Source organism: Jaculus jaculus, chromosome 8 (assembly GCF_020740685.1).
Source record: "Jaculus jaculus isolate mJacJac1 chromosome 8, mJacJac1.mat.Y.cur, whole genome shotgun sequence".
NCBI lineage: Eukaryota > Metazoa > Chordata > Mammalia > Rodentia > Dipodidae > Jaculus > Jaculus jaculus.
In genome coordinates this window covers 62,434,782-62,457,554 of record NC_059109.1, presented here as the reverse complement: position 1 = coordinate 62,457,554, position 22,773 = coordinate 62,434,782, and the positions used below count along the sequence as shown (strand labels likewise).

Genomic DNA, 22,773 nt, shown 5'->3' with positions numbered 1-22,773 from the left:
AGTTCTCACTCTAGCCCAGGGTGGCCAGGAACTCACTTTGTAGCCCTGGCTGGTCTCAAACTCATGAAGAACCTCTTACTTCAGTCTCCTAAGTACTAGGATTAAAGGCGTGTATGCAAGCGCTCCCACCAGTTTTAATTTGGTTTGCTTTAAACACTTTTTAGAATAGCATGGAAAGTAATGGATTTCATTGTGACATTTGCCTTTTTTTTTTTTTTTTTTTGGTGCATGTGTGCGTGCACGCATGTGTGTGTGTGTTAGAGCGGGGGGTGGAAACAGTGGGATAGAATGGGCATGGCAGGGTCTCTATCCACTGTAAACGAACTCCAGATGTGTGTGCCACCTGCTTATGTGGGTTCTAGAGAATAGAACCTGAGTCCTTAGGCTTAACAGGCAAGTGCCTTAACTGCTAAGCCAGCTCTCTAGCCTGGGTTTTAGGTTTTTTAATAACAGAAGTTTGAAAAAAAAAATAACTTCAGAAAGAATTTTAGCTTCGTTTTTTAAAAAATTAATTTCTTTCTTTGATAGACATGTGTGGTTGTTATGCATGTGTGTAGAGGCCAGAGAAAAGAAAACATCAGGTATTCTCCTCTACTTCTCCTCTGCCTATTTTCCTGAGATTGAATGGAGTCTCTCACTGAACCTAGACTGCTCCTTTCTAAGTTAGATAGGCTGACCAGGAAGCGTGGCATGTGCGGGCATTTGTTTCTTTTTAGCATGAGCACTGGGATCTTCATGTCTGTGAAGCAAGTGCCTTTTTACCCACTCAGCAGTCTCTCTAGCCCCACAGTTTAGAAATATAAAACATTTCAAGTACTGTAAATTACCATTTCTTTTCCTTTTTTTTTGAGGTAAGGTTTCACTGTAGTCCAGGCTGACCTGGAATTAATTATGTAGTCTTAGGGTAGCCTGGAACTCAGTGATCCACGTACCACTGCCTTCCAAGTGCTGGGCTTAAAGACGTGTGCCACCACGACAGTACCATATCATTATTAAGTAAAATAAAACTGCATTTGATAGCAATGATTTAAATGGCTATAAAATGGTGACAAATGTTTAGTGAAAACTTTTAATTCTTAATGAAACTCACTCAGAAAGGAGTGACAATACATTAATTAATTGCCATAGAACAGCATTAAACTATACAACAAGGTACTCAATCACTATTAATACTAAATTACTTTAAGGGGGTGACATTTCAATACTTTTTTCAGCTATGAAAGTCACACCTTAGGGTGATTGGGACAAAGTTCTAGGAAGCAAAGTTTTTTGTGGGGTTTTTTGTTTGTTTTTCAAGGTAGGGTTTTGCTCTAGTGCAGGCTGACCTAGAATTAATCTCAGGGTAGCCTCAAACTCATGGCAATCCTTGTACCTCTGCCTCCCAACTGTTGGAATTAAAGGCATGTGCCACCATGCCCAGCCTAGGAAACAAATCCCTAACAAAACAAAGTCCTATTAACAATCTTCTTCTAGACCAATGAGCAGGATAAAATCCATCAAATTCTATCCTGAATGACCAGAAGTCAGTCTTAATATCACCAACTTTCTTCCTCTCTGCACTTGATTTTGCATACATTAAGCTTTATTACCACAAAGTAGACTTTATTTTACCTTATACAAAAAGCTTTTTTGGGAGAAAATAACACTTTTTCCCCTAAAGCAAAAATAATCTCTTACCTGTTTGACATCTCGAACAAGATGAAATAGCATTGGATTAGTTGGACCTTGTTTCTTTAGGGAGAAAATAAGAGCAAACTATTATTTTTCTTTTAAAACAGTTTTTTTTTCCTATTTAAAACAATTTCCATTCTAAGAGCAAAGGAGAATGCGCCTCCTCATATTTTTTTTTAAGTAAATGTGTGGTATGTATATGGAACATGCATGTGTTTGCAGATGTGCATGTTCTGTGCATATTTATGCAGAGGTTAGAGTAGGATGTGAAGTGTGCTCCTTTGACACTCTTTTGCCCTATTTTACTGAAACAAAGTTAGACTAGATGTCCAGGACCCCAGTGGTCCTATCTCTGCCACCCTTCAGTGCTAGAGTTACAGGGATATGTGACTATACCCAACTTAAAAAAAAATTAGTTATTTGAGAGAGGGAAAGGGGGGTAGAGAGCACAAGAGAGAGAGAGTGAGCACGCGTGTGAGGGCCCCCACCACTGCAAATAAACTCCAGATACATGTGACCCCTTGTACATCTGGCTTACATGAGTCCTAGAGAATCGAATCAGGAACCTTTGGCTTTGCAGTCAAACGCCTTAACCACTAAGCAATCTATCTAGCCCCACTCTTTTTATGTGGGTGCTGGGAATCAAACTCAGGTCCTTAAGCTTGCATCACAAGCACTCTTACCCACTGAGCCATCTCCCCAGCCCATACTTTCCCTTTTATTACATGTAAAACTTATATGAAGTTTTCTAAAATTGCTAATGGGATCAATTTTTGTTTTCATTGTTCTATACTTGCTTTACATTTCAGGGAGACACCTCATGTCAGGACAATGAATAAACCTTTTAAGTTGTTACAGTAGTGAACTGGAGGTAGCAGAGCAAAAACAAGACTTGGTATAACTATACTACATATTATTAAAGGAAAAAAAAACTATGGGGAACATAAATATAAAACCCCTAGTTTAAAAAAAATAAAACAATGTAGGGGAAGTAAATTGTTCTTACCAATGCCAGTGGATCTCGTGGAAGTAGTGGCATGGTATTTGAGCTGCTTTAAGCAATAAATAAATAAATGAGTAATGAACAAAAAAGAGACCATCATAAGTCACAAATGCTTTTTAAAAGAGGCTTTTATTTTTAGAAAATGATAGACAATATTGTTATATTGTTGAAATACCAGTATTTAAGGCTGGGGGTAAGAAATATAAGGCTAAATGTGAAAAGTAAGTGGAATAAAATGTGGGTATCTGAAAAAAATCAAGCTAAAGATATGGTATACAAATTGAGTTATCAAAGACTTCTAAACTGCAAACACAGTAAAACATGCCATTACCCAGATTAAAAAACTAAATTAAGAAAAATTATTTAAGGCAAGAAAAATGGCTCAGCGGTTAAGGCACTTGCCAGCAAAGCCTAAGGACCTGGGTTCAATTTCCCAGTACCCACATAAAGTCAGATGCACAAAGTGGTGCATATGTCTGGAGTTTGTTTTTAGTGGCAAGAGGCCCTAGCATGTCTATTCTCTAATCACCTCTCTATCCCACAAATAAATACTAAAAAGAAAACAGCTTAATGAACATAGATAGGGAAATTAAATGAACAGTGGTAGTAAAGTCAACTAGAAATGATGGAGTTATACAGGTATTAGAAATAAAAGGAAGAAGCTGATTAATTAATGTATCTAGTTTCTCAGAATAGTCAGTTACACGGCTTGGATTTGATCCGTGTTCCTTGAAGCATAGTTCAATTACATTCACACTAGAACCATAGAAAACCACTAAGAAGGGTAGTATTTACCCAATCTAATCCTAATGATGTGAAATATTTAATGAAATGAGAAAGGATAATAAGTTTTCAGAAATCCTTTAACAAGAAAATGGAAAACACTAAGAGAGGGATACCATCAGGTAAAAACCATGAACCAGCCAGGCATGGTGGTGCACACCTTTAATCCCAGCACTTGGGAGGTAGAGGTAGGAGAATGGTACTCCAGGTTTAGTGAGAGACTCCATCTCAAGAAATAAGATGAAACAGTGATAAGGAGGATATCCAACATCCTTCTCTTGCCTGTGTACATGTGCACATGCACATAACCAACACATACCTTAAAGGGGGAGCAAAGTGTGGGAGGAAAAAGGAGATAGGAATATTAAGTCTATATCACTTTCCTGTATGACTGTGTTCATAGGAAAAGGTTCCCACAACAGAAAAGGAGTTTCAGATTGCCATGCAATCAATCCATACTAAAATTGGCTGCATTTAAGCCCCTATAAAATCAACCAAAGCCAGGAGTGGTGGCACACGCCTTTAATCCCAGCACTCGGGAGGCAGAGGTAGGAGGATTGCCATGAGTTCAAGGCCACCCTGAGATGACAGAGTTAGTTCCAGGTCAGCCTGGACCAGAGTGAGACCCTACCTCGAAAAACCAAAAAAAAAAATCAACCAAGACATTAAAGGTTTTACCCAAAGATGATAAAATAGTCAATAAAGAATTTCATGACATACTTACAGTGTTATAAAGCTCTTCCAGTCTTGGAATGGTAAGAAATTTATGCATGCTTACTCCATTTTCAATAAGAAGTTTTACAAATGCAACTCTATCCATTACAAGAGCATCAAGCATGGCTTGTTCCAAGGACCCAACCTAAAGTATCAAAATTAACACATATATTTCAAATGATCTAATTATTAATCACTTTTAAATAAAAATTCCTATGATTTAAACCTATTGTTCCCAAACAGTTTGGAGGCAAAATTAGAGATACAAAGCAATTAGGAGATAGAACCTAAAGAATTTAAGAAAATGGATAAAAAGCCTGATCTGTAACAGAAATCCCAAAACATACTCCATAAATGGTATTTCCTTGAGAGCAAATGTTTTATGAAGAAAAGAGCCATAAAGTACACCATCAATTAAATTTGGAGAAAATACACCTTAGCACAATTGTTTTCAATTTAAAAAAAATTAATTAATTTATAAGCAGAGAGAGATAGCAGAGAGACAGCCAGAGAAAATGGGTATGCCAGGACCTCCAGCCACTGCAAATGGACTCTAGATAATGTGCCACTTCATGCATCTGGCTTTATGTGGGTACTGGGGAAATGAACTCTGGTCCTTAGGATCTGAAGGCAAGTGCCTTAACTGCTGAGCCATCTCTCTAGCCCAATAATTCTCAATTTTTAGGATTTTTTTTTTTTGATGATTTGCTTCAATAATTGGAAGCTATTACTAAATTTAAGGGCTAAAGCCAAATGGCACCAAAAATCATGCAAAACACTGGACAGTCTTGTATTTCATACATTTTAAGTTACTGTGTTGATGCTTATAGTGAAAAATCAGGGTTTCCACTTAAATATCAACCCAAGAGAATTCCATATTGGTGTTTCATCTCCAATAAAATTTTCAAAAATGTGTCAGGCAAAGTGATCCTTACTTTCAAATTTTAACAAAAATCATTAGGGAAAAATTGTATCATTTGATAACAAAACCTTTGTTATTTCAATTTAGTGTAACAGATTTAGTCTTAGTGAATATTTGTTGTGGTTACAAATTTGTTGTGTGATCACAAACAGACTTTCCAATCTAATACTAATTACTGGAACATGAAGTGTAGAGTTTTTGAATATTAAATGAGTGTTCTAATAGTATCTCCTTTACTTCTATATACTTTCTTTTGCTTCTGTATACTTTTAAACCTTCTATATCTTCAATTTTCATTGACCAGCAAATAATATAGTCTCCAATATCTTTTTTTCAAGGTAGGGTCTCACTTTAGCTCAGGCTGACCTGGAATTCACTATGTAATCTCAGGGTGGCCTTGAACTCAAAGCAATCCTCCTACCTCTGCCTCCTGAGTGCTGGGATTAAAGGCGTGCGCCACCACACCTGGCTTCCAATATCTTTTAAACATAGTTAATGATCCTATGTGTTATACATGATGAAACTGCAACATGTGAGATATGCTTTCTTTGATATTTTCTACTGTTTGGTCATAACAAGGAAAATATTTTGATAGTATAAGTAAAATAATTAAGGCTTAATTTATAAGAATGTAATACTTCATGTTTTTCATCAGTTCTCTCTAAATAACACCCTATAATTTATTACAGCATGTTATCCTATATGTATTTATTCATTTTGTTTTTTTCAAGGTAGAGTCTCACTCTAGCCCAGGCTGACCTGGAATTCACTATGGAGTCTCGGGGTGGCCTTGAACTCACAGCAATCCTCCTACCTCTGCCTCCCAAGTGCTGGGATTAAAGGTGTGCACCACCGCACCCAGCTTATCCTATTTTACTTAAAATAATTTCCTTCTTTCTCCTATCACAAATTGATAATTTTGATTTGCTAGTATCTATTCTAATACTACATTCTAACATTTCCCACAAGACAAGCTATCTGTCTGTCTGTCTGTCTATCTATCTATCTATCTATCTATAAATAAAATCCAAACATTCAATTCGAACCTTTACATCTGAGAAAACTAAAAATTCATTCATATTATTCAAAGAAATAAAAGGTTGGTTTATGATTTAGTTTTACCACAAATGATTAACATCAATTTCTTCCTGTGTAGTCCTGCAAGAGAGGAAGTGACTAGTTTCTGTATTACTATGTAGAAAAATAATTCTGGTAGTTTACAAAACTCAAATGCTACAAAATAGTATAAAATATTTCCTCTTCTTTAGACATATCCCACTGTTAATGGAAAAGTATTAAAGAGCTGGGGCATAAATTTATAGTAGAGTTCACTGACCTGGGATGTGTGAGATATGGTTTGAAAATGAATGAAAGAAATAATAAAATAAATACAAGGTACTATGGTCCCACAGCAAATATAGGTATGAATCAATGCTTGTATAAAGAAAATTTATCCAACTTACTGAAATTTGCTGTTTATACTTATTATATAGATAAAAATAACAGGTCTAGATTACCTTCTCTGTAAAGCCTAGTAATACTCCAAGGAATAGGTGAACTTTTAGGTACCCAGCCTCCCTAGGGACCCAGACATGTAGCAAAAATGTGCCAAGTGTTACTACTTTATGAGCTGTCAATACAGTAGGTAAAAAAAGTAAAATATATTCTTACCCTCATAAAACTTAAACTCTAGGAAAGATAAATGATAAATAAATAGTAAATGGGGAGACTGCAGAAGCAACATGTCTAAATAGCCAAAGGCCAGACATTATGAGATCTCTTGTAGATAGAGCAAGATTTTCAAGGCCTGTTCAGTTTCAGAATTTTTACAAATATCTATAGCTTATTTTTAAAATATAAAAAAGCTATGGCCATCGCCGGGCGTGGTGGCGCACGCCTTTAATCCCAGCACTTGGGAGGCAGAGGTAGGAGGATCGTCGTGAGTTCAAGGCCACCCTGAGACTACATAGTGAATTCCTGGGCTAGTTGAGACCCTACCTCAAAAAACAAAAACAAACAAACAAAAAAAGCTATGGCCAAAAAGTAAATGTAACTTTAATAATCCTCAATGGTTCTGAATATTGTAGAAATATTTAGCTAAACTATTTTTGCACTTGTTTCAGATAGGTAAAATGTGAAGTTTCAATCATAGTTCTAGCAAATACTTATAGTCATTTCTATCAGAGTGATTAGTTTCAGGAAGCTCCTCAGCTACCCACATTCACAGATACTTAAGTTACATAAAATGATGTAGTATTTGCAGCAACACACACACATTAAACATCTAGTACACTTTAAACCATCACTAGATTACTTATAATACCCAGTGTAAACCAGATGTTACTACTAAATGCTTAAGAAATACAGAAGGAAAAAATGTCTGTACATATTCAGTATACATGAAATCACTGTAGGTCTAACTATATAGTACACAAATTCTGATTGGGAGAACCCATGGATATAAAACTTGTCAATATAGAAGGCACACTGTCCTTATCACTATATTGTATATTTATATTGTTTACATACCAGCCACTGCTGTCCATAAACAAAGACATGACTTTTAGCAATGTCAACTCTGTCCCATGCCAACGTAAGGATAAGTTGGTCAAATGCAGATGCATTAGTACCTAATTGAATAAAATAAAATAGTTGGCAAGTATATCTCCAATAATATGTAAATACAAAAATCTTCCTAACACCCTTTAACTCACACATCTGGACCACTCACAAGCAGCCTACCGCAGAAAGATAATATTAACCCCAGGATAGAGTACTTTTATTTTTCAAGAATATAAACTAAAGTCTCATTCACTGCAAAAAAATATATTAGAATGTATAAACAGAAGAAAATAGATGACTTATTTCCATCACAGACATAGTACTGATTATTAGGATTCTGAAATATGTCTTTTCAGGTACCCTTCTATGCATGACTAAGCTCATTTACATACTTTTAATTGTTTACTTAAAAAAGGAATCGGGCCTGAGCCAGAGTGAGACCCTACCTCGAAAAAACAAAAAAAAAAAAAAAAAAAAAAAAAAAAAGGAATCGGGGCTGAAGAGATGGCTTAGTGATTAAGGCACTTGCCTATGAAACCAAAGGACCCAGGTTTGATTCTCCAGGTCCCACATTAGCCAGATGCACATCAGGGTGCATGAACCTGGAGTTTGTTTGCAGTGGCTAGAGGCCCTGGTGTGCTAATTCTCTCCTTAAGTAAAAAAAAGAAAGAAAGAAAGAAAGAAATCACACTTGAGGATAGTGGATCACAGCTGTAACCCCAGCACTTGAGAAGATGAGGCAGAAGATTTCCATGACTTCAAGGCCAGGCAAGTCCATAGCAAGACCTGGTCTCAGAGAAAAAAAAAGGGGGGGGGGCTGGAGAGATAGCTTAGGGGTTAAGCACTTGCCTGTGAAGCCTAAGGACCCTGGTTCGAGGCTCGGTTCCCCAGGTCCCACGTTAGCCAGATGCACAAGGGGGCGCACGCATCTCGAGTTCGTTTGCAGAGGCTGGAAGCCCTGGCGTGCCCATTCTCTCTCTCTCTCCCTCTATCTGTCTTTCTCTCTGTGTCTGTCACTCTCAAATAAATAAATTAATTAAAAATTAAAAAAAAAAGAAAAAAATTACAAAGTAGGGTGTGGTGATGTAAACCTACTATTCAAGCTCTTGGGAGGTAGACAGGAATTCAAAGTCACCCTCAGCTTCACAGTAAGTTCAAGAAAACCTGTACTACATGAGACCTTATCAAAATGCACATGGAGCTGGACAGATGGCTCAGTGGTTAAGGCATGCATAGCCCAACAACCTGGGTTTGATTTCCCAGTGCCTATGTGAAGTCAGATAAAGTGACACACACACATCTTAAGTTCATTTGCATGACCTTGGCATGTCCATTTTCTCTGTCTCTCTTCTTTCCCTCTCTCTCTCTGCTTACAAATAAATTATTTTTTAAATGCACATATTCAGTTGCTTGCCTTATATGCTTTGCTATTTATATCTCAGCTTTTCCCACAAGTGTTACATATAGTTTTAAAATACTAGTCTTTTAAACATGGGGGCCAATTTTAGTACAACACTCTAATTAGTAAATATTCAGGTTATTTTGAATTTATTTGCAAAGTATACTTTAGTGCACATTTGATTTTAAACAAGATGGTTTTCTAGTAATTAAATTACTAGATGCAGAATATACACTTAAAGGCTTTTAATATACTTCCAAAGTTTCAGGAAGCTTATACAGTCCACTGAGGGTAAAAAAACACCTACTTCCCACAAGCAAGGTGGGATGAGGTCATTTTGGTTATCTTGTTCTTTACAGCAGTGCTGTTGGTAGAACCTAGGTCTTCTGTGCACTACGCAAGTGCTCCATCACTGAACCACATCCTCAGCTATTTTCATTTTCACACTATCACCTTGGGTCATCTTTCTATATACCCTCCAAATGTTTGGATTTTCTTCAAATATTTTTTACACTCATTTTTACCTAAGGTGCTTGTCTTTTTATTAGTATAACAGCTCTTTGTGATTCCCTTGTAACATTTTTAACAATTAAAAAAATATTTATATGGAAGCCTACTCTTTTGGACAATGGAACACTCAGGAGCCATAGATTTGTTATTAGAAAATTTTCAGGGCCAGGGATGGGATACCTTCCACTGAGTTGTTGACCAGGGAGGTCCCTCCTGATGCCCCCAAAACATTATAGGCCATTGCCAAGACCCTTGGTTTCCCATCAGGAATAGATGGTAAGACCTTATTGCTAAAGACTCCACATACTTGGGCTGCAAGGCCACTGAGAAATTCTGCTAGAACTGAGCTGCTAACCTTCTCCATATAGACCAGCTGACAGAATGCTGGAAGAAGCCATTCTGCATGTAGCTCAATGGGAGAGAGAGAAATCTCCATTGGAGATAAACGCCACTGGACACTGCAAGCCTTGTATTTGGCCAGCCAGGCCAAATGAGCCAACGGGTGCAATAGTGGCATGTCTGTCATGGTGAAAACCAACTGCCCTCTAACTGGACTGGAGGCCCAGTCCATGGCAGGGGATACATTACTGATACTGAAAACTTAAAACAGGAGTAGCCATTGGCCCTAGGGGTGTAACATCTGCTGCTGTCTGACTAAATGTATATATTATGCTCATTAAACTGCCCAGTAAGCATTTCTCTTAATGTTCATATCCATATATTAATGCTACTCTCACTTTTGGTTAGAGAACCTTCGCTTTTCAGATGTCAGTGACCATGGGATGACTCAGAAGCCATCATGGTGCTGGGAAGAAGTGACAGAGGAGTGCTCAGCACTGCAATATCTTTATCACACCTTCCAAGGCTCAGGGTCCACTGCGGAAGAGGTGGTGGAAGGAATGTAAGAGCCAAAGGAAGGGTAGGATGCCTTACAATGTGCACCTCCAGACACATAATGGACTGGATATCCATGAACTCACAGTGCCTGACACTACCTACACAAGACCATCATAATAGGAGGTAACAGATCATGACATCAAAATAAAAGAGACTGATTGAGAGAGGGAGGGTATATGAAGGAGAATGGATTTTCAAAGGGGAAAGTGGGGGGAGGGAAGGCATTACCATGGGATATTGTTTACAATCATGGAAGTTGTTAATGAAAAATAAATCAATTATAAAAAAAAAACTTCGGGCTGGAGAGATGGCTTAGCGGTTAAGCGCTTGCCTGTGAAGCCTAAGGACCCTGGTTCAAGGCTCGGTTCCCCAGGTCCCACATTAGCCAGATGCACAAGGGGGTGCACGCGTCTGGAGTTCGTTTGCAGAGGCTGGAAGCCCCGCGCGCCCATTCTCTCTCTCTCCCTCTATCTGTCTTTCTGTGTCTGTCGCTCTCAAATAAATAAATAATAAAAAAATAAAAAATAAAAGCGTGTGCCACCACACCCAGCTCTTAAAAAAAAACAAAAAAAACTTGCACATGTGAGCATATGGTGTGCTAGGGCCTTTTGCCACTACAAACACCAGACACATGCCACTTTTTGCATCCAGCTTATATGTGTGGCTTGGAACTGAGCCAGCAAGTGCCTTTAACTGCTGAGACATCTCCCCCAGTCCAGTTCCAACCTTTTTTTTTCTCCCGGAGGTAGGGTCTCACTCTAACCCAGGCTGGCCTGCAATTCACAGCAATCCTACCTTAGGCTCCCAAGGTACTGGGATTAAAGGTGTAAGTCACCATGCCCATCAGAAAGTGAGATTGGGAGGGGGGGGACAAAGAAGAGGGAAGGGGAAAAGAGAATGGGTGAGCCAGGGCTTTCAGCTGCTAGAAACAAACTCTAGATGCATGCACCACTTTGCACATCTGGCTTTTACGTGGGTAATGGGGAATCAAACTTGGGTCATTAGGATTTATGGGCAAGGGCCCCATCTCTCCAGCTCTAGTCCCCACTATTTCTTTCTGTATTTTTATCTCTCTCTCTCTTTTTTATGAGAGTGAACAAGAGGGGGGAAAAAGGGAGAGAACTGACACACCAGGGCTTCTAGCCACTGTAATCAAACTCCATACATGCACACCACTTTGTGCATACATGTGACCCTGTGTGTATTTATTACCTTGTGTGCCTGGCTTAAGTGTGCTCTGGGGAGTTGAACCTGGGTCCTTTGGCTTTGCAAACAAGCACCTTAACTGCTAAGCCATCTCTCCAGTGCCCCCAATCCCCACTTTGAACACTTTTGTTTTGTGGCATCCTCATTTGTAAAATAAGGAAAAAAGAAAGGAAGCATGCTCTTTAGGGACACTGTAAGGAAAAAACAAGATAAACACAATGGCTAGTTCACAAAAAAACATTTGGCAAACAGTGCAGGTAGATGGTATTTATCTTTATCTTATTTTTTTTGTGTGTGTATATATTTGTGTGTGGTGTGTGAGGCCCGGAGGCCAACATTGGGTATATTCCTCAATTACTCTCCACCTTACTTTTTGAGACAAGATCTCTTACTGAACCCAGAGCTCAAAAATTCAGATAGACTAGATAGCCAGGAAGCACTAAATATCCTATTTCCACGTCCCTAGTGCTGAGATAACAGGTGTCTACTGCCTTACCTGGATTTTTTTTTTTTTTTTTTGGAGAAAGAGAGGCAGACAGAGCAAAAGACAGAATGGGTGCACCAGGGCCTCTAGCTACTGAAAACGAACTCTAGACACATGCTCCCCCTTGTGCATCTGGCTTATGTGGGTCCTGGGAAATCAAACCAAGGTCCTTAGGCTTCGCAGGCAAACGCCTTAACCGCCAAACCATTTCACTAGCCCTTACCTGGCTTTTATATGTATGCTGCAGATTGAAACTCAGGTCCTGACACTTGCATGGCAAGCATTTTGCTCACTAAGGCATCACTTTATTATTAAATACACTGGCGATCTACTGTAGTGTAAATCTTGGGAACTTTTTTATGAACAGCAACACTACTTTCTGGTCCAGGCACTGAAATGGGATACCATTTTCCTTTTTAAATTTTATTTATTTATTTGCATGCGTATGTATCCCCAAAATGTGCACAATACTGAACTCATCAATACATCATCAAAGATGACGGATGATGGCAAACACACATACATGCATGAGTGCACGCGCACACACACTCAAAAAAGCAACAACAAAAGTAGGGTGGAGGAGGGAATGGTTGAAGAGGAGGAGGAATTTGGTGAAAGGAGGATGGTGAGGAGGGACAATAGAAAATAATGGGAGGGGGACAAAAAATATTGAAAAATTCATTCCCCAAGCTATTAACTACATGAAAAAGTCCTGCATTATACAAATAGGACATGTTAGATATGAAGTTTTAAAAAACTGTACCTTTTAGCAGTGCAGTAAGTATTGCTACATCTATATCTTGATGCTCCTCTGATCCAATGTGGAAAACAGTAATCTATTAAAGATTAATTTATAATATTATGCCTTGCATCTTTAAGGCTAAGATATAAACAAAGAACAACTTCAAATAGGGGGATTACACAGAAAGAGATATTTGAATTCACATCTACATAACTAAAGGCAAGAGGTCTAAAATAACTTTAATTCCTTCCAAATATAATGGCAAGTATACTCAACATATTTTGTTTCATAGTATATTCATTTTTAAAGACCTATCTTATGTATGTTATCAAAGTAAGTAACTTAGGAGTTGAGGTTACAGATTAGTTATTAGAATAAATTCTACTGTTCCCTCCATAAAGTGAACACTTAGTCAAGCTATTAACATATTCTTTTCTCTTTTTTTCCTAACATTAAAAAAATAATTTTATTTATTTGCAATCAGAGACAGACAGAGAAAATGGGTGCACCAGGGCCTCCAGCTGCTGCAAATAGACTCCAGATGCATGTACCACTGTGCATCTGGCTTTATGTGGATACTGGGGAACCAAACAGAGTCAAGTGCCGTAGCAGTTAAGCCATCTCTTCAGCCCTCTAGCTTTGTTTTTTTTTTTTTTAAGTTCTGGCTATGGCTATGTAGTACAGGCTGGACTAGAGCTTGCACTTCCAAATGCTGAGATACAAGCACACACCACCCTGCCTGGCAGTGTGTGTATTTGTGATTGAGGATGTTTGTTTTGTCCTGTCTTTTTACTGCAAATACCTTTAAGAAATTACGTGAAATATAACATCACAATAAAATTTTTATCTAACAATAATTTTCATAAAGCAAAAAGTTATTACAACCCAATCAAAAACTATTTTGTAGTATACAAACGATTGCAATGAAAGACAAGAGCAAATAAACACTGAACTTAGTCAAGGGCAGAGAAATGATAGCAACTCAAACTATGTTATCTATTTATAGAGCGGCTAAGAATTTTTATCTCTTAAAACTGAAGCCCATGTTTACATGATTGAAATTAAGTAACACAAGCCGGGTGTGGTGGCGCACGCCTTTAATCCTAGCACACGAGAGGTGGATCACCGTGTGTTCAAGTTCAAGGCCACCCTGAGACTCCATAATGAATTCCAGGTCAGTCTGGGCTAGAGTGAGACCCTACCTTGAAAAACCAATAAAAAAAGAAAAAAAGAAAAAAAGAAATTAAGTAACACATACCTTTAATTTTATAGCCTTAAGCACTCAGAGTAAAATAATTAAGATATTTCCCATTTTATTAAAGTCATTAGTAACTCTATACTTCTTATATACTATACTAATGTACTAACATAAAAGTTAGGAAATTTTTCCTATAAGGCAAATAAGCTGTCTGATACTATATATGTTACCGCTTCAGCTAGAAAAGACCAATAACTAAATGACAAAAAATAATAAAAATCTGAAATCTGGGGCTGGCTATATAGCTATGTTGGTAAAGTACTTGCTTAGCATGCACAAAAACCTGTTTGATCCCAAGTATTGTATAAACAGGGAAGGGTGGCATATGCCTATAATCCTAGCATTGGATATGATATCAAGAGAAGTGGACCCAGGAATATCAAAAGTTCAAGGTCAGCCTTAGCTACACAGGGAGTTTCAGGTCAGCCTGGGCTACATGAGACCCTGTCTCAAAAATAATTTTTTTAACAAATCTAAATTAAAAACAAAAGTATTTTCCTAATTTAGAATCTGCTTTAAAAGTATATGCTTTCACCAGCTGTGGTGGCACATGCCTTTAATCCCAGCACTCAGGAGGTAGAGGTGGAGAATTGCCCTGAGTTCGAGGCCACCCTGAGACTACAGAGTAAATTCCAGGTCAGCCTGAGCTAGAGTGAGACCCTACCTCAAAAAAAAAAAAAAAAAAAAAGTATATGCTTTAAAAGTACATACAAAGAAGGGGCTGGAGAGATGGCTTAGTGGTTAAAGGTGCTTGCTTGTGAAGTTGAAGGACCCAGGTTCAATTCCCCAGTACCTCTGTAAGTCAGTTGCAAAAGGTAGCATATGTCTCTGGAGTTCGTTTACAGTGGCTGGAGGACCTCATGCAGCCATTCTCTATCAATCTCAAATAAATAAAAATATTTGGGGGGAAAAAAAGGAATATAAACAAGGCTGAGATGACTCAGCAGTTAAAGGCCCTCGCCTGCCAGTCCAGGCTCAATTCCATAGCACTATGTAAGGTCAGACACAAAAAGTGACACATATTTCTGGTGGCACAACATATATACAAGAACTGCACACATATGCATACACATGAAAATTAGTAAAAGAAAACTTAAGAGGAGGGGGAAGAAAAAGGTTTATTCTGCTGAAATGTACTTACAAGTTCCTTTTTCTTCATGCACTCCATCAGTGTTTGAAATAAATGTACTGCTTCACTTTGGCCAAAGTTAAATGTTTTTTTTATGGTTGAAATAATATCGGGCTCTGCTGCATCAGGAAGATTCCTGGTATAAGAGGAAACATACTTATTCACTGAGTTCACTGTTCCTTACCTATAGGGTTAAATGAAGTACAGGTAGATCCATGTAAGGCCTCTAGAGATTCTGCATTAGTATTTAATAATGACTATTTTCTCCCTTATTAAAATCTTAAAGGAGTAAAAGAAAAATTGTGAGATATTTTCCTTTCACTTAGCTTTTTATCTATTTCTTTCTTTCTTTTTTTTTGGTTTTTCAAAGTAGGGTCTCACTCTAGCCCAGACTGACCTGGAATTCACTCTGAAGTCTCAGGGAGGCCTCAAACTCATTGCAATCATCCTACCTCTGCCTCCTGAGTGCTAGGACTAAAGGTGTGTACCATCACGCCTGGCCATTTCTCTTTTTTAAATTGATTTTTATTTTATTTACTTGAGACAGAGAAGGGGAGGGGAGCAGAAGGGAAGAGAAGGGAGAGGAGAGGAGAGAGAATGGGACACCCGGGCCTCTAGTTGCTGCAAACAAACTTCAGATGCATGTGCCACCTTGTGCATCTGGCTTACATGGGTCCTGGGAAATCAAACCTGGGTCCTAAGGCATTTGCCTGCCAAGCCATTGCTCCAGCCCTACTTGTTGATTTTTTAAAAAAATGTTATTTATTTATTTGTGGGGGTGGGGGTTTACCAGGGCTTTCTGCCACTGCAAACTAACTAAGATGCATTTATCATTCTGTGCATCTTGCTTCACATGTATACTGGGGAATCAAACATGCACGTGCCCACACATGCTCAAACACACTGAGAATAAAAGAAACATAAAGTGCTTCACAAATTTCTTATCTTTGTGTGTGCAAAATCCATGGTGATCTCTGCCATCATTGTACTTTTTGTATATGTGCTACCATAGCAAGCACATTATTTTCTTTTCTTTATTTTTTTAGTTAAGGAATTTTATTTGAAAAACCAGTTTGGCCAGGAGGGGCTGCACACACCTTTAATCCTAGCACTTGGGGGACAGAGTAGGAGAATCATTGTGAGTTGAGGCCAGCTACAGCTACAGAGAGTTCCAGGTCAGTCTGAGGTAGAATAAGACTCTACCTCAAAAAAAAAGTTGGATGGTTGCAAGAAAATAAATAAATAAATACGCAAATAATGCAGGGCATGGTGTCACAAACCTTTAATCCCAGCACTTGGCACTTTGGAAGCAGGGGGCAGAGGTAGGAGGATTGCCCTGGGTTCGAGGCCACCCTGAGTCTACACAGGAAATTCCAGGTAAGCCTGAGCTAGAGGAAGACCCTACCTCGGTGGGGGAGGGAGGGGGAGGGAGGGGGAGGGGAGAATACGGTCCACTGAGATATTCACCAGGTTCTGGCAGAACAGGCCTCTGGCTCTTGGAATCAGAACACAGAGCTGAGGGCTCAGGGGTAGGCAGAGAGCATTTTCTTTCTTTTAGAAATATTTTATTTTTATTTATTTGGAAGAAGCAGAGAGAGAGAGAATGAATAGGCATGACAGGGTCTCAGCTGCTGGAAAGGAACTCCAGATGCATGTGCCACCTTGTGCACCTGACTTACATGCATGGGTCCTATGGTGTTGAACCTAGATCCTTTGGCTTTGCAGGCAAGCACCTTATCTGCTAAGCCATCTCTCCAGGCCCTATTTTCTTGCTTTTTTTTTTTTTTAACATAAAAAGTATCACAATGAATATGTTTGCTCTATAACTTTTTTCCATGTAGTTATTCTGGTGATCTTCACAAATCTATCACACATGTACCATCTTTACTCAGCTACAAACTATCCCTGTGTGTGTGTGTGTGTGTGTGTGTGTGTGTGTGTATGCCCTAATTTATTTATTCAGTTCTCTGCAACAAGAAATTTTATACATGGGGTTTTCAACAAGTGTTGAATGTATATGAACAATTCCCCAAAACTAAACTATTATATGGCATGGAAGCAATAACTGCCTACTAGTGGATGATTATTAATGTATTTCAATTCATTTCAATCGCATGAGTTAGGCTATTCCTTATGACTCAACAACATATTTTGTCAAATATGAGATTTTTTTATTTTCATACAACCCTCAAAGGGATCCAGTATTGTAAAAGCTGTGGGCTTCTTATATAAATTTGTTAAAATCTGTTCCACACATATACTTACCCCCCATCTTCTATTTGTTTATGAACATACGCTAGTAAATCTGCAGCTCTGCCTGTCCCTTCACATACAACTACTGGGACAGGCGGACTCTCCTGAAGGTACTCCAGAACTGTAAGGATGACATTGGGTCCACCTTCAAATATCAGAGCCACCACAGGGACACCTTGCCCAATTCCTAAAAAAGTAAAAGTGTAGTTAGAAAACTAGAAGGTAAGTCAGGAATTTAATCTTATTCATTTTAAATAAAACTTGAAAATAAAAATAAAATTTATCTTAAGCCCACTGACTTCAATTTAAGTACTCAATGTTAATACCAGACTAACATAAGAATACTAAAATAAATTACTTTGCTATTAAAGTCTATTCTTGATGACAAAATTAGAAAATCAAACATATAGTCTAATACAAACTTTTGGGTATTAATTGAACACTTGGTAAGATATGTATATAACACTGTGTTTTAGTTTGCCTTTTTTTTTATTTTTAAAAATATTTTATTTATTTAGCTGAGAGAGTGAGAGAGAGGCAGACAGAATGAGAGAGAATGGATGCACCAGGGCTTCGACCACTGCAAACAAATTCCAGACACAAGCACCACTTTGTGTATTTGGCTTACATAGGTCCTGGGGAAATCAAACCTGGGTCCTTTGGCTTTGCAAGCCATATGCCCAGCCCTGTTTTTCTTATTTTTGTTTGTTTGGTTTTGGTTTTTCTTTGTGTGTGTGTGTTTTTTTCAAGATAGGATTTCACTCTAGTCCAGCCTGACCTGGAATTAACTATGTAGTCTCAGGGTGGCCTTGAACTCTCAGTGATTCTCCTACCTCTGCCTCCTGAGTGCTGGGATTAAAGGCATGCACCACCATGCCTGGCTTTCTTTCTCTTGTTTTTGAGATAGAATCTTGCTATGTAGCCCAGCTAGCCTAGGATACAAGATCCTCCTGTTCAGCCTTTAGAGTGTGCCATTACCACAGCAGGCTTAGTTTACTTTTAAATACTGTCTGGCTACCTACATACAGAGACACGCACGCACACACATACACACATACATATATATGTAGGTAGACACCACTATGCCTGGCCACGAGATAATAATAGACATTAATGGGCTGGAGAGATGGCTTAGCGGTTAAGCGCTTGCCTGTGAAGCCTAAGGACCCCGGTTCAAGGCTCGGTTCCCCAGGTCCCACGTTAGCCAGATGCACAAGGGGGCACACGCATCTGGAGTTCGTTTGCAAAGGCTGTAAGCCCTGGCACGCCCATTCTCTCTCTCTCCCTCTATCTGTCTTTCTCTCTGTGTCTGTCACTCTCAAATAAATAAATTAATTAATTAAAAAAAAATCATAATAGGCATTAATGATAGAGACAATTACATTAATGGAACTCATCAATAAAGTTCTAAAATTTCTATAAGAATTAAAAAACACTTCAGCTGGGTGTGGTGGCACACACCTTCAATCCCAGTATTGGGGAGGTGGAAGGATCTCTGTAAGTTCAAGGCCACCCTGAAACTACATAGTATATTCTAGGGTTACCCTGAGCTAGAGAAAGAGACCCTACCTTGAAAAACAAGGGGAAAACACACATTTCAGGGAAGAATACCAATTTTCATTTTCACAACAACCTGTAATGTGGTGATAAAATAAAAAGTACTGTTAAGTGTAATGTTACAAAACATCACTAATTGTTTAGGTGCTCCAACATAATGATAAACTGAATGTACTAGTCTATGATTTTGTATTTCTATTTTACTTTGTCATAGAGTTCACTTTCCTGGTGTCCTAGAGTTATAAAATTCCTGGTATTTAAAATTCAACTTTTTTTTTCTCTTTTGCACATGTATGTGTGTATGGTGTACATGTGTGGGTACACATGCATGTGTGTGTAGAAGTCAGAGGACATCTCAGGTATCATCATTAATCTACCTCCTTTGAGACTGCATCTCTCACTGATCTCACCAATTAGATGAGAGGTGTGTAGGTGTGTGTGCTCCATGCCTGGCATTTACATAGATATTTTATTGACTAAGCTAGCTCTTCAGCCAAGAACATCAATGTTTAAGACTCATTTGCCAAAGAGCAATACTTACTCATTTTATAAAAATTTAAGCTAAGAGCTAGAGAAATGGCTTAGCAGTTAAGCACTTGCCTACAAAGCCAAAGGACTCAGGTTCAATTCCCCAGGACCCTCCCCCTCTAATAAATAAATAAAAATATTTTTAAAAAAATGTAAGCCAAGTTAGCCAGAGTAATGGTGTATTCCTTTAATCTCAGCACTCAGAAGGCAGAGGTAGGAGGACTGCTCTGAGTTTGAAGGCAACCTGGGAATATAGAGTGTACCAGCCTGGGCTAAAGTGAGACCCTACCTTTAAAAATAAAAACTAAGCCAACTTGATCCTTATTTATTCCTAACAAAGAAGCTTTGTTCCTTTTTACATAATGCCTTGAGTTTAAAAGTCATGTATTAAGCATTTATCACACACTAAGAGGTGAGCATGGTAGCTCATGTCTTTAGCCCTTGAACTTGACTTGTGAGGCTGAGTGAGAAGGACTACAGTAAGTGTGAGGCCATCCTGGACAAAGTAAGTTCCAGGTTAGCCTGGGCTAGAATAAGATCCTGCCTAAAAAACAAAACAAAACAAAACAAAAACTAGAAAATTCATTGGACTACAAAGTTTTTAGAACTGTTTTGGTTTTGGCCTTAAAAATTTGAATACACTGCTTGGTGTTACGGCGCAAGTCTTTAATTCCAGGAGTCCAGAGGCACAGGTATGAGGATCGTGGAGTATGAGGCCACCCTGAGACTACACTATGAGTTCCAGGTCAGCCTGGGCTAGAATGAGACCCTACCTTGAAAAAAAAATTGAATATACTATTTGGCTTGCAATATCTTTTACTAGTTCTGATTATTTTGTCTAAAATCAGTCATTCTTGGATGTTTGGGGGGGGGGGGTTATCTTGAGATTTAAGGAAAAGAGTACTTAAAAGGATATTCAACATTTCTAGTATATTGCTGGCTACTAATGTAGCTTTGAATCCATTCAACAATAGCAAGTTTGTGTATTCCCTTACTAGCATGAATTCTTTGCTGATTAATAGTTTTTTCCAGTTCTCTTCTCAGTCTGACTTCTGCCCCATACTTTCCAACAGTGCCATCATCCACCAATATGAAATGGGAATGGAGATTATTCAGAACATTCAATTTGCTCAATGGGTTCAATAAGGTTTGGTAAGGAGCAACCACCTAAATAAAAGCAAAATTAGAGTTAGTGGGCAGGATTAAATATAAAATAAAGCAAAAGAAAATTTGAAAATAATTTATAGACAAATAAAATTATATTTTTCATTTAGAATTAGAAAAGGCACAAGCCTCTAAGTAGTTGAAGAAAATTAATAGATTGGGCCAAATAATTATGTCTCTCTTTAAAAAAAAAAAATCATGTTATTTCATCATCACATACAAAAGGAAAATAAATCAGTAAGCATATAAATAAATAGTGCTAATAAACTGTAATGGTTATTATTAAGAATAAAGGGCAAATGTAAAGGATATGAAAAAAGCAATTAATTGTCATAATTTTCTAACTGTAAATAAAACTGTTTAAAACTGACATTAAGTATTTAGTAACACTTTGATTCTTATAATTTAGTAATTTTTAATAGTCTCTTGATAAATACACATAAACCAATTTACATCTTCAACGTATTCAAATAAAACATTAATATTTGATTCCTATATTTAATAAGATTCTATTTATTTATTTATATGAGAATGAGCATGCCAGGGCCTCCAGCCCCCGCAAACAAACTCTAGACACATGTGCCACCTTGTGCAGCTGGCTTACAGGAGCCTGGGGATTCAAACGTAGGTCCTCTGGCTTTCAGGCAAGCACATTAATCTAGCCCTCAGATTCATTTTTTAAAATATTTTTATTTATTTGCAAGCAGAGAAAGAGAAAACACACACACACACACACACACACACACACACGTGACAGTGAGCATGCCAGGACCTCTAGCCAATATATATGAACTCTAGATGTATGCAACACTTTGTGCATCCCATTTCATGTGGGGACTGGGGGAATCAAACCTGGTTCATTAGGTTTTGCAGGAAAGTGCCTTGACCACTGAGCCATCTCTCTAGACCCAGATTAATTCTATTTCTTTTTGTTGTTGCTTGCTTGTTTGTTTGTTTGAATTTTCAAGGTAGAGTCTTGCTTCTAGCCCAGGCTGACCTAGAATTCACTATGTAGTCTCAGGCTAGCCTCAAACTCATGGCAATCTTCCAAGTGCTAGGATTAAAGGCATGCACCACCACGCCAGGCCAGAGATTAATTCTTAATGTCATGTGCTCATGAAAAATTTAATTATAGGTCGGAGAGATGGATAAGCAGTTAAGACATTTCCTTGCAAAGCCTAATGACCCAAGTTCAATCCCCCAGCATCCACATAAACCAGCTGTACCAAGTGGCACATGTGGCAACAGCTAGATGCCCTGGTGCACCCATTATCTCTGTCTCTCTTCTGTCTCTGCTTGCAAATAAATTAATAATGTACCAACACTGTAATAATTTTATTTACAAGTGAATTTTCAAAAAAATCAAAAGCCAGCCAGAGAGGTAACAAAACATTTTAAAGTCTCTGTGAAAAGTACAGTATGATGATGAATATTTTAAGTTGGCTTGTACTGTTCTTGTTACAATTTTATCTACACATAAGTTAAAATAGAAAAAAATTTAAAATTCTTACATCTCTTCCAACAAGATCATTTCTGTTTTCTATCACTCCCCATGGAGCTATTCCAATAGTGCAAATCTTTCGAGATGATCTGGAAGCATGTTCTTTGAGGGCATCACCAACATGTTTTGCCACACCTGTTGATACAAAATTTTATTATTAGTTTTTCTATTGTGTTTAGGAAAGTCCTATGCTTACTGTCTAGCATAATTTATGATATGTTTCTTTAAATAAATAAAGACATAAGGATGTAATATCCAAAGCCAAGCTCTCAAAAGAATATACAGTGACCAAAAGAATTAAAATAGAAAACAAGGGGCTGGAGAGACAGCTTAGCAGTTAAGGCACTTGTCTGCAAAGACTAAGGACCCAGGTTTGAGTCCCCAGGACCCACGTTAAGTCAGATGCACATGGTGGCACATGTGTTTGGAGTTCATTTGCAGTGGCTAGAGGTCCTGGTGCTCACATTCTCTCTACCCATCTCTTCTGCTC

At 38.1% G+C, this 22,773-nt stretch overlaps 1 protein-coding gene across 5 annotated transcripts in view; it reads right to left on the bottom strand.

The window, feature by feature from the left end:
* The window catches only part of Trpm7 (transient receptor potential cation channel subfamily M member 7), a 153,182-nt gene that overhangs the window by 80,021 nt on the left and 50,388 nt on the right, over window positions 1-22,773 (bottom strand). For all 5 annotated transcript variants that reach the window (XM_045157143.1, XM_004669724.2, XM_045157145.1 and 2 more), the window contains exons 6-13: window positions 22,294-22,418; window positions 20,614-20,785; window positions 17,546-17,720; window positions 15,293-15,416; window positions 12,915-12,987; window positions 7,623-7,723; window positions 4,182-4,316; window positions 1,678-1,731 (exon numbers count right to left, since the gene is read on the bottom strand). In XM_045157143.1, the coding sequence (XP_045013078.1) occupies window positions 1,678-1,731; window positions 4,182-4,316; window positions 7,623-7,723; window positions 12,915-12,987; window positions 15,293-15,416; window positions 17,546-17,720; window positions 20,614-20,785; window positions 22,294-22,418 (959 nt within the window). The remainder of the gene's footprint in view (window positions 1-1,677; window positions 1,732-4,181; window positions 4,317-7,622; window positions 7,724-12,914; window positions 12,988-15,292; window positions 15,417-17,545; window positions 17,721-20,613; window positions 20,786-22,293; window positions 22,419-22,773) is intronic.